This window comes from Strix uralensis, chromosome 38 (genome assembly GCF_047716275.1).
Source record: "Strix uralensis isolate ZFMK-TIS-50842 chromosome 38, bStrUra1, whole genome shotgun sequence".
Taxonomy (NCBI): domain Eukaryota; kingdom Metazoa; phylum Chordata; class Aves; order Strigiformes; family Strigidae; genus Strix; species Strix uralensis.
The window spans coordinates 1,123,980-1,140,324 of record NC_134009.1 but is presented as its reverse complement, the minus strand read 5'-3'; the positions used below and the strand labels follow the sequence as shown (position 1 = coordinate 1,140,324).

Here is a 16,345-nt window from a genome sequence, read left to right as displayed (position 1 = left end):
GAGGCAGTGCTGTTCTATTGGTCCTCGGCCAGTGCTGTCGCAGCCAATGAAAACGCGTCATTTCGCTCCCCAGCAGGGTATAAAAGGCCGGGCGAGGGGGAGGTGGTGCCATTCGCCGCTGCGGAGCAGGCGGGGATGTCGGGGCGCGGGAAGCAGGGCGGGAAGGCCCGTGCTAAGGCCAAGTCGCGCTCGTCCCGAGCTGGCCTCCAGTTCCCCGTGGGCCGTGTCCACCGGCTGCTCCGTAAAGGCAACTACGCCGAGCGGGTGGGCGCCGGCGCTCCCGTTTATTTGGCCGCTGTTATGGAGTATTTAACAGCCGAGATCCTGGAGCTGGCGGGAAACGCTGCCCGGGATAACAAGAAGACGCGGATCATCCCGCGGCACCTGCAGCTGGCGGTGCGCAACGACGAGGAGCTCAACAAGCTGCTGGGCGGCGTCACCATCGCGCAGGGCGGGGTCCTGCCCAACATTCAGGCCGTGCTGCTGCCCAAGAAGAGCGAGAGCCACAAGGCCAAGGGCAAGTGAGGCGGCGGGAGGAGGGGGGGAGCAGCTTCCAGATGGCCTTGAGGTTTTAATAATTTTTCTTTTTTTTTAATAAATGCAAAGGCTCTTTTCAGAGCCACCCATCGCTTCAGGAAAAGGGCTGGAGGAGCGGGGTGAGGGGGGGGTTGGCGCTAATGAGCGTTAATTAGTTATTCCTTTGCTCTTGATCCTCCCACGGGGGGAGCATCGAGGCTCGGAGGTAACGCACCATCACCCCAAAACTCATTAAACAGCCCCAAAAGCAGCAACGTGACAAGAAAAACACTGGAAAAGAAGATGGGGTTTGCCCCCCAAAGATGTGAAACGATGATTTTAATCGAGGGTCTGATGACGCCTTGAGCAAGGACGGCTGCCGAAATAAACCGCGTTAATTTGTATTAATAAAGGCGTCAGGGTGCGAAGTCGGAGCCGCGGTTCTCGGAGCTGCCGCCGCTTGTACTTATGCAAATGAAGGCTCCAGTCCGCGCTCACCCATTGGCTGAGAGCACCGCGCGGAGCGCCTCCAACCGTGCCGCTAAAGCGGCTCCAAATTTCGCGCGCTGATTGGTCCGTTACTGAATCGGCTCAGCCAATGGCTGAGCGCTGTTTGGATTCCCCCTCCCGCATCTCGCTCAGCGACGCCGGTAGCCTGGGCGGTCGCTGGGGATAAATCTCGCTTCAGGGCGACCCGAAATGTGTGAAACAATATTCGTAACGACCCCAGAAAGAACGGGGCCCAGTTTGTCCCTTCAAGGCCATAACTGGTGCTTTTTATTCCCTGCCCTACGTGCAGGCAACGCTGGGGGTTAACGAGCCTGGCTGGGATTCCCCAGCTCACCCCCACACCAGCGCCCACACAAGAACTCACCTTGTCTACGTAATAAATATTAAGGGTACAAAATAGGGTGGGGGCGTATCCCCCACCCCCACACAGAGCTGGTATTCAAGTACACGGTAAGGAGGTTTTTTATATTCAGCAATCTCAAGGGGTTTTTTCCACTTATTTCCTTCTAGCAGTCCAGAAAAGCCTTATTTCTGCCCCCCAAAGAGACTAACAATGACACTTCTCAAAACAAGCTTTGTAAGCGATAAAATCCAAGGCAGAGCGCGACTCCCCCTACACCGTATCGGTGCATTTCGCCACATAACACCCACGTCCAGGATCGGGCACCTTCGCTCTGGGTGTGCCACCCCTCCCACAGCCCCGCGCTCGTAATAGCGGCTACGGCCACGCCCACACCATTTATAGAGGCAGTGCGGACCAGAGGGAAACCTGCGCTGCCGCTCCCTGAGCCCCCGCCCCGCCCCGCGATGACGTTCGCGTCCATCTGGACCAATCAGAGCGGAGCGGCGGTTTGAAGGCCAAAGCGGCAGCACGAACAACCCCGACCCGGCGTGGCTGCGCGCAGCTTAAGGCGTAAGTGCCGCCTGGAAACAGCGTTTTCTTGAAAAACAGTAAAAAAATCTGTATTCAGGACAGCTTTTAAAACGCCCAATATCTACCCCAACCTTCCCACGACCTCCCAAACCGCTACGACTCTCGGAAAGACAAAAAAATGGACCATCTCAACAGCAACATCAGCTCTTTGGTGACCGAGTGGGTGGCTCTGAAAAGAGCCGTTGGGGTGAGTGGAGCCGGTTCCCGCCGCCGCGCCCGAGCGCCTTCACTTGGAGCTGGTGTACTTGGTGACGGCCTTGGTGCCCTCGGAGACGGCGTGCTTGGCCAGCTCGCCGGGCAGCAGCAGGCGCACGGCCGTCTGGATCTCCCGCGAGGTGATGGTGGAGCGCTTGTTGTAGTGCGCCAGGCGAGACGCCTCCCCCGCGATCCGCTCGAAAATGTCGTTGACGAAGGAGTTCATGATGCCCATGGCCTTGGAGGAGATGCCGGTGTCGGGGTGGACCTGCTTCAGCACCTTGTACACGTAGATGGAATAACTCTCCTTGCGGCTGCGGCGCCGCTTCTTGTCGCCTTTTTTCTGCGTCTTTGTCACGGCTTTCTTGGAGCCCTTTTTAGGGGCGGGCGCCGATTTGGCCGGTTCTGGCATCGCACTGTCGTTGAAGCCGCCGCAACCGAGTCACGGAGTGAAACCGCGCAGCGGGCGGCGCCGCTTTTATAGCACCGTTATGCAAATGAGGGATTCAACAGCTGCGCACTCCCATTGGCTGAGACAGCGCGCTGCGCCCCTTGCGGAGAGACCCCGCGCATGCAAATATACAGGCTCCAAACCGCAAGCTGTGATTGGACGCTGATCATTAGCCAATCAGATCATGCCGTTTGGATCCTGCCGAGCACAGCGTGGAGCGCCGGGGTGGAGCCGGGGAAGCCGCGCTGGTCCCTGTGCGAGCTCCGCGCCGCGCCGGAGGGGAGCGAAGGCGGCTCTGAGGGCTGCAATTGTCGGGAACCCCCCTCTGCGGCACCGTAGCGGGATTTCCCCGGGGGAGAAACCGGTACCGGACCCCCTCGGCCCCTTTTTTCCGACGGAGCCGCCGCTGCTCAGTGAGGGCCGGACGCGGGATTCCCCTCGCGGCCCCGCCCGCCCGCCCGTGGCGGCCAATCGACGGCGAGCGCGCGAAATTCAAACGGGCGCTGCGGGCCGTAAAGGGGCACAGGCAAAGAGAAGCGCTTCTAACGCTTCTAATCGCTTTTAATATTAATTAGTGCGGCATCCCTATTAGAGCAGGTCCCCCTCCACCAGGCGCAGAAAAATTTTACGCGCAATGGGACTATTTGGGGATTAATCCCTTTATTTCGGAGTCTCTGAAGTACTCCTTAGCGGGAGCATTGGTGGTTCAGTGGTAGAATTCTCGCCTGCCACGCGGGAGGCCCGGGTTCGATTCCCGGCCAATGCAGCACTTCTTTTTTCCCTCATTCCACTTCAATTTTTCCCCCTTTCCCCCCGTCATTTCCAGCCGCGTTTCTCCTGGGAACAGTCAATGACGCGACGCGTCGCTCCCACCCAGAAAAATAAAACTCACGTTGAAAATAACTTTTATCGCCGTCCCTGGGTGGGCTCGAACCACCAACCTTTCGGTTAACAGCCGAACGCGCTAACCGATTGCGCCACAGAGACCCGCGGTGGCGGCCGCCCCCCCCCCCCGCCCCTCGCTACCCCGCGAACCCCCCGGATTGCGCCGCCCGGTGTGGGGGGGGTCCCACATTTGCAAAACAGTGGGGGTCCCCAGCTTAGAAAACGGCGCTGCTGCGCTCCACAGCTCGCACGGCGCCCCCCTCCCCCCCAAATCCTGCCAAAACGGGTGGGGGCGCCTTGGAAAATTCGACGGTGGGGGCTCCGCGATAGAAGGGGGAGGTTTGAAATCTGGGGTGTGTCACGGAGCCCCTGGAGGAACTGGGGCGGAGGGGGCAGGGAGCACGCAGACGGGGTGCGGAACTGCGCGGGCTCACACACACACACTCCCCCCAAAAGTGCCGCGGGAGCCCCAGAAAATTGTGAAAAGTGACGGGCGGAAATTTTATACGGAAGGAGAGGAACAAAACGTGAAGCGACCGACGAGGATGGGATTCGAACCCACGCGTGCAGAGCACAATGGATTAGCAGTCCATCGCCTTAACCACTCGGCCACCTCGTCTGCCGGGCGCGTCTCTCCGCCCCGCCGCCATGGGCCTCGCCGGGAGGGGGCGGAGCCTCCCGGGGGAGGCGGTGCCAAGGGCGACGGTGGGCGCGGGGCGCGCGCAGGGGATGTAGCTCAGCGGTAGAGCGCATGCTTCGCATGTATGAGGCCCCGGGTTCAATCCCCGGCATCTCCAGCGGGGGTGGCCGCCTCCCCCTTTTCTTTCTTTGTTTTATGGAGCGGTCCTGGCGGGAGGGGAATAACGACTCGGCGCGGAAGGGGACTCCCCTTACCCCAATTTTTTTCCTCCTCCTCCCTCGGAAAACCCCATCGCGTCCCACCCTCCCCACGGGGCACCGCACCCGGTCTCCTCCCACGCCGAGCTGCGGGCGGGAATGTTTCCAAATCTGGTTTATCAGCGCAAATCAAAAGCGGGGTTTTGTAAGCAGCAGAGTGGCGCAGCGGAAGCGTGCTGGGCCCATAACCCAGAGGTCGATGGATCGAAACCATCCTCTGCTACGCGTTTTTTCCTTCTTCACAATTTCGTATTCATTTTATTCTCCCTATTCACCAGTTCTGCATTTGCTTCATGTCCCCAGCGCCTCCTGCTAAGTATGAACCCCCCTCCTCCCCCAACTGTGTTTAACTGAATTACTCTCCTTCCTGAACATCACTTTTTCTTTTTTTTTTTGTATTGAAGTTGCTACAAGTACACTTCAAATTGCTCATGTACAGGGACCTGTAAAGTGGGACATTTAGTTTTAACGTTAACCATCACTTGTGTTTCACTAGCTTTTATTTTTCCCGTATTTTACTGCAATGTATGTAATTGTACTTTTTTTCCTAACTCCCCTCTCTAGTCATTACCCACTTGTAAGATGTTTTGAAACCTCTAACTCCTTGCCTAGTGAAGATAAGACAGACCCTGGACAGTCTGAAAAACTCCCCGAGTACATCCCTGATAGCGGGAACCTAAAAACCAAGTGTCTAAGAAGACGCCACTGTCAAGATAAGCGACTGGAAGCTGGTCTGAACTGACCTCCTTGGAACAAACGGGAGCTGAAGGAGGGATGAGGTCACTCCATGACCAGAGATGGACACGAGAAACCTAAAGTTCAACCAACGGACAGTGTGAGGAAGACTCTGTGGACCGCTAAGGAGGGAGAAGACCCTCACTCTGTTTTTACTACACACGCTCAGACTATGTAAATGAATTCTGAGAACTCATTAGCATAAGGCTGCCTTTTCCAGGGAATCTGATGAATATGTATGGTTTTGGTGCATATTAGTCAGTGTTTTGTTAGTAGGTGCAGCACTCGTGGTGAGCGATCCCCAGCGCTGCGAATAAAGAATCCCTGCTGAACAGTTGATACCGAAAAGGTGGTTGAAGAAAAACTCTCTAAGACTCAGAGTGTTAGAAAACAGGCATTCTTCACTGCAGCGCTGGGTGCATGGGGGATCTCTCTACCTATCGTGCACACCCAAGCCTGTGAATTTATGACTTAAATGCAGGTATCTTATACATATTCATGAGGTTTCACAGCACAAATTTATAACAAAAGTGTAATTAGTTCTAAAGATTTGTGTCAACAGTTTCTTCCGCCTTATCTGAAATGTGATGTGATGCACACCCTTGGGTCGGGAGTCATCCTTCTGGTTCCCATGTTTGATATGTGATGCGCATCCTTGGGAGTCATCCTTTTGGGTCCCATGTCTGAAATGTGATGCGTATCCTCGGGTCGGGAGTCATCCTTTTGGGTCATAAATGTCCTCTATCTCCGGGTGCCGGGGGCCCAGACCCATTCCATTGGGTCATAAAATGCCTGTTTATCTTCTGTCACCATGGTGCTACCTCCTCGGTCCTTGGGGCCTCTATCTTTGTTTATGTGTACTTGTTTCTTTGTTCTCACAGTTCAAAAATGCCTTGTTCCCACAGCTCAAAATGCCTTAGCTTAAACAGACAACTCTCAGGTCTACTATAGCTAACCATTCTTTAGTGATGTGCTTAATTTCTTAACATTTCTATATCACAGTCACACCGATTCTGACTGCGGAGTGAAGCTCTTTGTTGCAGTATAAACACCCAGCGCACGGGTGGCTGCCCGGACACCTTCACAAGGCCGATCCTGTTGGATGGAGCGTCCCGAGGGTCCCAGCGCAGCCTCCTGCTCGCAGCGGGAACATTTCGATCGAACAGGTCCTGGCTCCCACCGGAGGGATCCACGAGGGCGGGAAACGCGCGCGGTTTGGTGCCAAAACGCTGGGTTTAAACTCCAGCACCGCCGTCTGATTGGTGGGTGAGGGGAGCGTCGCGATTGGTCACATGGCGAAGGGGAGGTTGTGGTAGGCGGGGCTCCAGCGCGCTGCTTGCAGTTCCCCCTCAGGTCCGCCCTCACGGCCTATATAAACGCCGGCGGAGGGGCGGGTGCGCTCAGTCTGCGGCGGGGAGCGGATAGTGCGTGTTCGTGTGCGGTGGGAAGGGGCTGGGCCGCTCGTCTCCGCACAGCCTTTCCAGGACCCCTGCCCGTGTCAACCACAGTAAAAATACCCATTTAGCGTTATTTTAACAATAATTCCATCAGCTTTACGGGGTCCATATCAATCCCTGAGTACAGGGAGCGTTACAAAGTTGGTGTAATGACTCACCCGCTCTACATCGAGGCGGTTGGGCCGTCCCGGAGCGGTAGGGATAAAATCAGCGGGGGGGGAACTTCTGAACCTTTTTTTTTTTTTTTGTCTTGGAAAAGAGAATCCACGCTCCGCGCGCAGCGGGGGGATGCGGATCCGGGGGGGTTGCGGGAGGTCCCGGGGAAAAGGTAAAAAAGAATTTTAACGAAAAGACGAGACCTCCCCGTCGGGGAATCGAACCCCGGTCTCCCGCGTGACAGGCGGGGATACTCACCACTATACTAACGAGGATGGGGCTGAGGCATCGCCTGGGCTGCCGGTCCCTGAACCCGCCCGCGGCTCTCGGCGCTTCCCCCTCCCAGCGCGGCCACCGCGTGGGAGAACCGGGGCTGCCGCGGACACGCGGGGGGCGGCGGGTCCCCGGGGGGTGCTGGTGGGGTGGGGGCGGGTCCGCCGGCGGCTGCCGCAGATGGAGCGTGAGCGCGGATCGGGCGGGAACGCGGCGCCGTGGCTTAGTTGGTTAAAGCGCCTGTCTAGTAAACAGGAGATCCTGGGTTCGAATCCCAGCGGTGCCTCCGCCCTGTCGTGCTTTATCGCGATAGGAAAGCGTAAAGTTTTTTTATTATTTCCCCCCTTTTTTTTTTTTACTAAAACCGGCTGCCCCCCCGCCTCCTGCCCGCGCATACCGAGAACGGAAGGAGGCGCCGTGGCCGAGGCGTAATGGGTGGATAAAAATTTAAAATGATAAGGGGGGGGGGGGGGAGGCGGGGAAAAGTCGTTTCCCTGACCGGGAATCGAACCCGGGCCGCGGCGGTGAGAGCGCCGAATCCTAACCACTAGACCACCAGGGAGAGTTATGATTACTTCTCCTGCCGGCCGCCTTCTTCCCGCCAACGGGGGCGGATCCAAACACCGTGCAGCTATTGGCTGAGTGCGCTCAGCGGGAAGAACCAATCAGCGCGCGCGGTTTGGAGCCGCCTCAACGACGCGAGCGCGGCCCCGCCGCCCCTCCCCGGGACCCCCCCGGCCTCCTCCCGGGGCCGCAGCACCGCGCTGACCGCTCGAGCGCCATAAACACCCCCCCCGTTTCATCACTGGAGACAGACCCTCCTCCTCCCTTTAAGCTTCAGGCTCTTTATTGCTCCGAGCAGCCCAGGGAATCCCGGCCGAGCTGGGCTGCGCTGCGTTAGTGATTTGGGGTCAGGTTTGGGGATTTTGGGGATTATTCATCCCCAGATTCTCGCGCTGAGCCCAGGAGGAGGCGCACCCCGAGTAGGGGCGACTTGGTGATCTGCAACGGAGACACAAAGCTGTAAACCGGCAGTTTTAATCCCTTTTTCGTGGGTATTTAAGCCCATTCGGGTGTCCCCGAGGTCACACCAAGTGCCATCGAGCCAGGGGACGCGACACCGCGACACCAGCACCGGGAAGAGACGGGAATAACCCGGCTGTGGTGCGGGGAAAGGCGCGCAACCGGTGTGTGACACGCGTGACGGCGCGTGACGAGGACGGTGGGAGGGTGACATGCACAAGCGGAGCGACCGGTGCGTGACCGGTGCGCAAGCGGCGCGTTGACACGGGGGGATGCACCGCCGCGACGTGACACACACCAGTTCCGTCCCCGCTGTCAGCCCCACTACAACACCCCGTTGCAGAGGAATCCCGGTGCCGAGAGGGAGGCGAAATCGGGGCGAAATCAGAGGATCGAAGCACCGCAGTGATGCGGTGACAGCAGGCACGTGCTCCGGGGTCCCCGCAGCTCCCCAAAACCATCCGGCTTCGCGTGGTAACAAACCCCCATTGCGGCTGAGCCACGCCTGGATAAAGACCCAAAGCGTCGCGGTTTCATCCCAAAGCGGAGGGCGGACGCTGTTGTCACCCGCTGGCGTGTGACGAGTCACTCAGGGCTCAGCCAAGCGCCGGCTTCCTCCACGGCGCGCGGCACGACAAGGAAAACCTCGCAAAGCCCTTGGGAGAGGAAATCCCGTAGGAAAGCCCTGCCCGGAGGGAGAGGGGGTTGGTGACACCCATCATCCCCTGCACACGTCACCTGCCAGCGTCACCCGGCGTCACCCACCTGAGCTCGGCCTCGCCACCGATGGCAACAGGCGCCCGGAGTTTAGAGTCGAGGTTGTAGTAGGTGCCATGGAGCTGCCGAACGGCCAACCAGTGCTTGCGACGCAACGGCAACGCCACGAACCCCAGTGACACGTGCGAGGGGACGTTGAGGATGAACCCCAAGATTTGGCCCAGCGCCAAACGCTCCAGCGACCTGCCCAGGGGGTGGGGGAAGAGGGTGAGAAAGAGTTAAAAAAAATGGGGGGAAAGGCCAAAAAAAATAGCGTGCGGGGGTGGCTCGGGATTGCGGGGTCGCACCGGCGTTTGTCCCACCAAACGGCCGCCAGCTCCAGGCTCTGCAGCGCGGCCATGATGACGTTGACGTCGTAGTTGCCGGTGCCCAAAAGGCTGCGGTGGGGGTTGAGGCGAGCGTCGGGGGCTAACCTAGACGGGTCAGGAAAAAAAAAAAGGAGAAAATTAGCAAAAGAGGGTTAAAATAACCAAAAGGAAGGGCAGCCCCGAGGTGCCCACGCGCCTCTTGCAGATCTCGTCGGCGGCCTCCTGGGTGAAGCAGGGTCGCTGCAGGACATTGTTGAGTGCGTGGAGGGCGCAGAGCTCCAGGCGCTGCCGCTCGTGGTAGAGCCCCCCCGGAGGGCCCCCCCCTTCTGCCGCTGAGGGGAGGGGGGACCCCGACATGGTCGTGGGGTTGGGGGGACCCCGGCTGCCTGTTGGGGGGGGAGTGAAATTAAGTGGGTGGGGGGTGGGGATCAGATCCCCCACCCCAAGATCTTCCAGCCACCCCCCTGCACCCCAAGATCCCCCCCGAACTCCCCCCAGATTTTCCAGCCACCCCCTGCACCCCAAAAGACCCTCCAGAGACACACACCCCTCGCCCTGCACCCACAGATGCCCCAGCCCCATCCTGCATCCATCAGTCCCCCCAAAAACCCTCCAGACACACCCCCCACCCTCCTAGTCTCCCTCTTCCCCAAACCCCCAGGCTCCCCAAGACACCACCCCCCCCAGGAACCCCTGAAACAGCCGTCAGGCACCCCCTGTCCATCCAGCCCCCCCCGGATCCCCCAGTCACCCCCAAACAGGCCACCAGAGCGCCCCCGGGTCCTGCCCATACCCCTCAGCCCAAAGATACCTCCAGACCCCCCCCTGGGTCCTCCAAGACTCTGCATCCCAAAACAACCACCCCCCCACACCCCCAGATACCCCTCCACTCTCCACAGCCCCCCAGACCCCTTCCTGCACCCCTCAGACACCCCCAGACCCTCCTGGGCCTCTCCAGACCCCCCCTCGCACTCCTAAGACACTCCCACACCCCTCTCGGACCCCCGAGACAGGCCCTGCCCCCCCCCTCCCAAAAGCAACCACCCTCCAGGGCCCCAAACAAGCCCCCGCCCCCCCGGGGCCCACCCAGGCCCCCCACAGCGCCCTCCAGGCCGCTCCGCCGCTCCTCCAGGCCCTTCCTGGGGGCAGCCAGGCCATGGTTCCGGGCCCCGCGGGCCCTCCCCGGCGCTCCCCGCTCCTCTCCGGTTCCCCCGAGCCCCCCAGGACCTCCCCGGGCCCCCCGGTCCGGCCCAGCGCACCCCGCGGTTCCTCCGGGGCCGACGGCGGCCGCATCCCCCCACAGCCACCGCGCCAGGCCGGAACTACAACTCCCGGCGTGCACCGCGGCTGCGGCCCGGGGGGGCGCGGACCTTCTTCCCGGCGTGCCTTGCGCCGCACCAACCTCAACCCCCTCAGCCAGTCAAGTGGCCGCGGCCCTTCCTCCCGGCGTGCTTTGTGCCGCGCTACCGCTGCCTTTCCGCCCTTCGTGCTTTGCACCGAGGGCCCTCGGACCTTCCTCCCATCGTGCTTTGCGCCGAGCGCCCGCCGACCTTCCTCCCGTCATGCCTCGCGCCCCCCTCCCGCCGCCATGACGAGGCGCAGCCGCCGATGTGCCGGTGTCGCCGCCTTTAATGTCCCCGCTCTGTCCTGGCTTGTCCCCCGCTCTGTCCCGTCTGGCGGCCTCAGCACAGCTGGACGCATCCGCCGTGTCCCGTGCAGGCTGGAGGGGACGGACAGAGTGACGGGGCGGCTCGAGGGGGGACACGGGGAGATCTGGGGGGGACACAGGTGACAGGGGGAGACATGGCAGGATGGAGGACATGGGGGGGACACGGGGGGTGTGGGGGGACACTGGGGACATACGGTGGGACACAGGACATGGAATGGCACTGGGGATGTGGGGGGGTAAGAGGGGACAGGGGGGGACGCAGAGGGACACGGGATGGGGAGACGCGTCTGTGGGGGACGTGGGGGGACACCCCGGGCCGGGGAGGGGCGGTCCCCACCCCTCAGGCTGCTCCAGAAGACGTGGCGGGTGGCATCGCCGGTGACAGCGCCGCGCGCCGCCGGGTTGCGGCGGGTGCTGGTGACACGCAGGGCCCGTCCCTCGTCCCCCACACTCGTCACCTCCACCTCCACGATGTGCCAGTCGGGGACACTGCGGGGACACGGGGCGTGACAAGTGACACGGCTCATCCCTGCGCGTGCTGGGGGGTGACATGGGGGGGGGTGGCCTGTCACCCACCTGGGATCGGCCACCAAACGGGCGCAGACGCCGTCGAAGCCGAGGCGGGGGGCGGCCACGGCAGCGGCCGCCATGGTGTTGACGTTGTTGGGGGCGAGGGGACAGAGGGGACGCAGGGGACCCTCGTAGAGCACCGCCTGCCCCCCCGCCGCCACCGCCGCTGCCAGCCGCTCCTGCAGCCACCCCTCCAGGCGGAAGCTCTGCGGGGCCTTCGTCATCGTCACCTTCAGCGCCTGGGGGCGGGGGGACACCGTCACCGACACCCCCAGCGCTGTCCCCAAACCCCAGTGTGGTCCCCAACCGTGGGCACTGTCCCCAAACCCCGACGTGGTCCCCAAGGCCGAGCGCTGTCCCCAACCTCCTGATGTCGTCCCCAACCTCAGACACTGTCCCCAAACCCCAATGTTGTCCCCAACCTCGGTGTGGCCCCCAAACCAGACAGTGGCCCTGACCCCTTGGTGTCCCCCTTTTTGGTGTCCCCAACCCCAGAGTGTCCCACCCCATGATGTCCCCAACCCTCTGATGTCCCCAACCCCACATTGTCCCACCCCATGATGTCCCCAACCCCACAGTGTCCCCAAACCCCCTGATGTGTCCCCGCGGAGCCTCACGGCCAGCGTCCCAGCCTCGTCCATGCGCCGAATGTCCTCGCAGCCCCACAGGGCCCCCCGGGGGACGTAGAGCGTGTGTCCCCCCCGCGCCGCCGCCCCTCGCAGCCGCCGCTCCGTCTCGGGGTCAGCCAGCGCCGTGGGGGACCCCAGCTGGGGACAGTGGCTCAGGCCACCGCATCCCGCATGGACCCACCGTCCTCGATGTCCCCTCTGTCCCAGCCCCAGTGTCCCCACAGCCCTGATGTACCGACCCTACTGTCCCTGCTGTCCCCACTGTTCTGCCCCCACCATCCTGTCCCCAACCTCCCCACTGTCCCCATGTCCCCACCACCCCATCCCCCCTGTCCCCAACCTCCCCATTGTCCCCAATGTCCCCACCATCCTGTCCCCAACCTCCTGGCTGTTCCCGATGCCCCCCCCATCCCTGCTGTCCCCAACCTCCCCACTGTCCCCATGTCCCCACCATCCCATCATCACTGTCCCCAACCTCCCCTCGTCCCCCCGTCCCTGCTGTCCCCAGCCCGTGTCCCCACCATGAAGTCAGCGTGGGCCAGGATGTCCTCGCCGTGCTCCCGGGCCACGCAGGGATGGGCCACCTCCACCACCAGGTCCACCTCCCTGGGGACACGGGGTGACACCGGGGCGTGGGGGGGACCCCGGGGACATGGGGGTCTAGGGAGGTAACAGGGGATGGCATGGAGGAGAGGGAATGGGGGGTAACATGGGGGGTGACACGGCGATCCTGCGGTGACATGAGAGTGGCAAAGGGTCCTGGGGGTGACACGGGGGTGGCAGGAGATGCTGGGGGTGACCTGGGGGTGACGTGGGGGTCTCGGGGGTGATGGGGGGGGTACATGTGACACAAGGCTCCAAGGGATGGTGGAGGTGACATGGGGGGGGCGTGAGGGGACGGGGTTGGGGCCAAAGGGGTGTCACTGTCACTCACGTCTGGGGGAGCAGGCGCAGGTCCAGCAGGCGCAGGGGGGGGGGCAGCGCCTCCAGCCGCCCCCCGTCCCGCGCCCAGACAAAGGCCAGAGCCAGGCCTAGGGGGGGGCCCTGAGCCAGCAGCTGCCCCACCAGGAACTGCCCTGGGGGGACACGCTGCCCTGTCACCCCCTGTCACCCCCCCCCCCACCCTCCAGGAACTGCCCTGTCAACCCCCCATCCCCACAACTTCCAATCCCCCCCCATTCCCCCCCAGGGTCCTCCCAGTTGCCCCCATAGTCCCCAATTAACCCCCGTTACCCCCAATCACCCCAATTATTCCCAGTTGCCCCAACGAACCCCCCAAATTGCCCCCACAGCCCCCCCTTCCCCCCTCAATTACCTCCCAGGTCCCCCCCATTTGCCCTCTCGCCCCCCACTACCCCCCAATTGCCCCCCGAGCCCCCAACTGCCCCCACAACCCCCCAATTAACCCCCTAATTGCCTCCCATTACCCCCACACCCCCTCAATTGCCTCATTTACCCCAATTCCCCTAATTACCCCTTAATTGCCCCCATAGTCCCCCTTACCTCTCCAATTACCCCCATTGCCCCGTTACCCCAAATTACCCCTCGATTACCCCCATAACTCCCATTCCCCCCCCAAACCCCCAGTTGCCCCCCCTCCAGCTCCCAGTTACCCCCCAATTGCCCCCAAAGCTCCCCCCAGCCCCTCAGTTCCCCCCACCTCCCCCTCCAGTCGCTCCCAGTGCCCCCAGTACCCAACCCGGCCGTAGCCCAGGATCCCCACGCGGCGACACCGCGGGGCCTCGGCCATGGCCTGGGGGGGGTCAGGGGGGCGCTGAGGGCTGCCCCACACTCTGCCCCCCCCCCGTGCCCCATAACTGCCCCTTTAGCCCCCAACTGCCCCCCCACCCCCTAAACTACCACCCCACCCCCTGATTTCCCCCTCTCACCCCTAATTGCCCCCCTTCCCCCCAACTGCCCCCCCTTTAGCCCCATAATTGCCCCCCCCGGGGCCTATAACCACCCCCCACCTCCCCAACTGCTCCCCCAACCCCCCAACAGCCCCTCCCTCCCCCCAATCCCCCCCACCCCCAAACTACCCTCCCCCCTCCCAACTGCCCCCCCCCAACTCCCCCCCTAATTCCCCCCTAATTACCCCCCACCATGTAATTGCCCCCCAATTTCTATGTCCCCCCCCAGCCCCCACCTACCCCTCGTCCCGCCGGCCCGGCCTTTGCCCCCCCCTCCCCCCCCCGGGGCTGGTTAATGCTCAACCCGGGGCCCTTCGGGGGGGGAAGGGGGGGGGGGAGGGGCCCTGACGCTTGGGGACACTGAGGGGGGGGGGAGGGAGGGTCCCGACGCCTGGTCCCTTTTTTGGGGGGGGGCGGGGGGGGGCCTCACCGGCCGCCCGGTCCCATCACCAGGCGCCGTTGCCATGGCGACAGCTCCGCAGCGCGCTCCCCCCCCCCCCCCCCCCCCCCGCCGTTGCCATGGCGACCGCTCTGCAGCACCCGTTGCCCCGGCAACCGGGGCGGGGAGGCTCCCCCCCCTTCCCCCTCCCCCTGCCTTGTGCAGTGTTGCCATGGCGACCGCCGCAGTTCCCCCCCCCATCCCCCCCCCCCCCCCCCCCCGCCGCAGTGTTGCCGTGGCTACCGGCCCGTTGCCATGGCGACCAGCATCCGCAGGCCGGGGGGGGGGGGGGGGCGGTATCCCCCCACCCTCATCTCATCACAACGGGGGGCACCCGGGCGTCCAGGCCCCGCCCCCCAGCACCCCCGGTTGCCACGGCAACGGCGGGACCACACCCCCACCCCCCTGGCGTGTCCTTAGCGTGTGCTTGGCGTGTCCCTTAGCGTGTGCAGCCCGTGCCCCAGCCCCAACACACGCCACGCACACGCCACAGACGAGCACGCACCAAGGACACGCCAAAAACACACTGAGCACACGCCGAACACACGCCAAGGACACGCCAGGCCCACGCCCCACACAACCCAAACACACGTCGAGGCCACACCAAAGGCACGCTAAGAACACACCAAGCACATGTCAAGGGCCCGCTGCACACACACGCCAAGCACACGCCAAACCCCCATCAAGAACACGCCAAGAACACGCCGAGCACACCCCAAACACACACCACGCACACGCCAAGCTCATGCCAAGCGCAGCCCCACGCGAGGACACCCCGAGCTCACACCACGCACACGCCAAGCACATGCCAAGGACACACCAAACACATGCCAAGCACACGCCAAGCACACGCCAAGGACACACCAAACACACGCCAAGCACACGCCAAACACACGCCAAGCACATGCCAAGCCCCCCCGCAGCAGAGAGGCGCCGGCGGCGGTTGGAAACACCGTGATGGATTTTATTAAAATAGGAAAGTGTCGGCCGCGGCGAATTAAAAAATCCCCCCACGGGCCTAGAAAAGCCCCCGGGGCCCCCCCAGCCCCCCCCGGGGCCTCCCCCCCACCCCTGCCCTGGGGGGGGGAGGGGCTGGGGCAGGGGAGGGGCGGCGGGGGGGGCCGCAAGCAAGCGAGAGCGCGGGGGGGGGGGGCGGGGGGGGATGGGGGGCGTCGCACGAGGCCCCGTGTTGCACCAGTCTGTCGCACGGGGGGGGGGGACGGACCCTCCCCGCGTGTCGCACGAGGCTGCCGCGTCGTGTCTCTCGCACGTGGGACTCCGGGGCGGGGGCGGGGGGGGGGGGGGTCGCAGGGTGGGGGTGGGGGTTGCAGCTGCGCGGCCGTCGCACGAGGCCCCGTGTTGCACGAGGCCGCCGTCGCCCGGCTCCTCCCGTCTGCGTCTCTTGCACATCCTCCGCGGGGGACGCTCGTGGAGGGGGCACGAGGCCGCGCGTTGCACGAGGCCAGGCCTTGCACGAGGATCCGTGCCACCCAGGGCCGTGCTTTGCACGGGGGGGGGGCGGGCGGGCGGGGGGGCGGGGGGGGGGGATTGTATTGCGTAAGGTTGTGCGTCGCACAAGGCCGCCGTTGCACAAACCCCGTGTGTTGCACGAGGACTCCAGAGCACAAGGCTGCGCGTCGCACAACAGCGTGTGCGGCACAGCCCCGCACGGCGCACCAGTCCTTCCTTGCACAAGATTGTGCATCGCACGACACCGTGCATCGCACGAGTCCTTCATCACACGACCCCATGCATCGCACGAGTCCCTCTCTGCAAAAGGCCGTGAGTCACCACACCGTGCGTCGCACAAGTCCCTCATGGCACGAGACCGTGCGTTGCACAAGTCCTTCATCACCCAAGTCCTTCTTTGCAAAAGGCCGCGTGTCGCACGCCCCCGTGCATCGCACAAGTCTGTCACTGCACAACATTGTGCGTCACACAACCCCGTGCATTGCACAAGTCCTTGCTGCAGAACACGGTGCTCTGCGGGCCCCCGTGCGTCGCACGAGCT

At 63.0% G+C, this 16,345-nt stretch overlaps 4 protein-coding genes and 8 non-coding genes across 17 annotated transcripts; 5 read left to right on the top strand and 7 right to left on the bottom strand.

Moving 5' to 3' along the window:
• Window positions 1-23: 23 nt before the first annotated feature.
• LOC141937242 (histone H2A type 2-C-like) lies at window positions 24-935 on the top strand. Its single transcript, XM_074854807.1, has one exon. It carries the CDS (start codon window positions 136-138, stop codon window positions 523-525), a length of 390 nt encoding a protein of 129 aa, XP_074710908.1. The 5' UTR covers window positions 24-135; the 3' UTR covers window positions 526-935.
• A 1,153-nt stretch (window positions 936-2,088) lies between these two features.
• On the bottom strand, window positions 2,089-3,254 carry LOC141937243 (histone H2B 5-like). Its single transcript, XM_074854808.1, has one exon. It carries the CDS (start codon window positions 2,565-2,567, stop codon window positions 2,187-2,189), a length of 381 nt encoding a protein of 126 aa, XP_074710909.1. The 5' UTR covers window positions 2,568-3,254; the 3' UTR covers window positions 2,089-2,186.
• Window positions 3,255-3,301: 47 nt separating this feature from the next.
• Window positions 3,302-3,372, top strand: TRNAG-GCC (transfer RNA glycine (anticodon GCC)). The gene has a single exon. It is a non-coding gene; the product is annotated as a tRNA-Gly (tRNA).
• Window positions 3,373-3,519: 147 nt separating this feature from the next.
• TRNAN-GUU (transfer RNA asparagine (anticodon GUU)) lies at window positions 3,520-3,593 on the bottom strand. Its single transcript has one exon. It is a non-coding gene; the product is annotated as a tRNA-Asn (tRNA).
• Window positions 3,594-4,028: 435 nt separating this feature from the next.
• TRNAS-GCU (transfer RNA serine (anticodon GCU)) lies at window positions 4,029-4,110 on the bottom strand. Its single transcript has one exon. It is a non-coding gene; the product is annotated as a tRNA-Ser (tRNA).
• A 106-nt stretch (window positions 4,111-4,216) lies between these two features.
• TRNAA-CGC (transfer RNA alanine (anticodon CGC)) lies at window positions 4,217-4,288 on the top strand. The gene has a single exon. It is a non-coding gene; the product is annotated as a tRNA-Ala (tRNA).
• A 251-nt stretch (window positions 4,289-4,539) lies between these two features.
• On the top strand, window positions 4,540-4,611 carry TRNAM-CAU (transfer RNA methionine (anticodon CAU)). Its single transcript has one exon. It is a non-coding gene; the product is annotated as a tRNA-Met (tRNA).
• A 2,328-nt stretch (window positions 4,612-6,939) lies between these two features.
• On the bottom strand, window positions 6,940-7,011 carry TRNAD-GUC (transfer RNA aspartic acid (anticodon GUC)). The gene has a single exon. It is a non-coding gene; the product is annotated as a tRNA-Asp (tRNA).
• A 210-nt stretch (window positions 7,012-7,221) lies between these two features.
• TRNAT-AGU (transfer RNA threonine (anticodon AGU)) lies at window positions 7,222-7,295 on the top strand. Its single transcript has one exon. It is a non-coding gene; the product is annotated as a tRNA-Thr (tRNA).
• Window positions 7,296-7,499: 204 nt separating this feature from the next.
• Window positions 7,500-7,571, bottom strand: TRNAE-CUC (transfer RNA glutamic acid (anticodon CUC)). The gene has a single exon. It is a non-coding gene; the product is annotated as a tRNA-Glu (tRNA).
• A 460-nt stretch (window positions 7,572-8,031) lies between these two features.
• On the bottom strand, window positions 8,032-10,661 carry JOSD2 (Josephin domain containing 2). 6 transcript variants are annotated; one of them, XM_074854794.1, is made up of 5 exons: window positions 10,520-10,661; window positions 9,314-9,503; window positions 9,097-9,222; window positions 8,798-8,992; window positions 8,032-8,537 (listed from the first exon to the last, which is right to left on the bottom strand). In XM_074854794.1, the coding sequence occupies exons 2-5, from the start codon at window positions 9,472-9,474 to the stop codon at window positions 8,417-8,419; spliced, it is 603 nt and encodes a 200-aa protein (XP_074710895.1). In that variant the 5' UTR covers window positions 9,475-9,503; window positions 10,520-10,661; the 3' UTR covers window positions 8,032-8,416. The 6 variants fall into 6 exon arrangements, with proteins under 6 accessions (XP_074710895.1, XP_074710892.1, XP_074710893.1 ...); XM_074854791.1 differs by lacking the exon at window positions 10,520-10,661 and adding an exon at window positions 10,377-10,453 and having other exon boundaries at window positions 8,032-8,717; XM_074854792.1 differs by lacking the exon at window positions 10,520-10,661 and adding an exon at window positions 10,377-10,453 and having other exon boundaries at window positions 8,032-8,688.
• A 67-nt stretch (window positions 10,662-10,728) lies between these two features.
• Window positions 10,729-16,085, bottom strand: ASPDH (aspartate dehydrogenase domain containing). The gene is made up of 8 exons (XM_074854569.1): window positions 15,683-16,085; window positions 14,136-14,183; window positions 12,920-13,061; window positions 12,507-12,591; window positions 11,974-12,123; window positions 11,363-11,595; window positions 11,124-11,275; window positions 10,729-10,837 (listed from the first exon to the last, which is right to left on the bottom strand). Exons 1-8 carry the CDS (start codon window positions 16,083-16,085, stop codon window positions 10,800-10,802), a joined length of 1,251 nt encoding a protein of 416 aa, XP_074710670.1. The 3' UTR covers window positions 10,729-10,799.
• Between the last annotated feature and the right edge of the window lie 260 nt (window positions 16,086-16,345).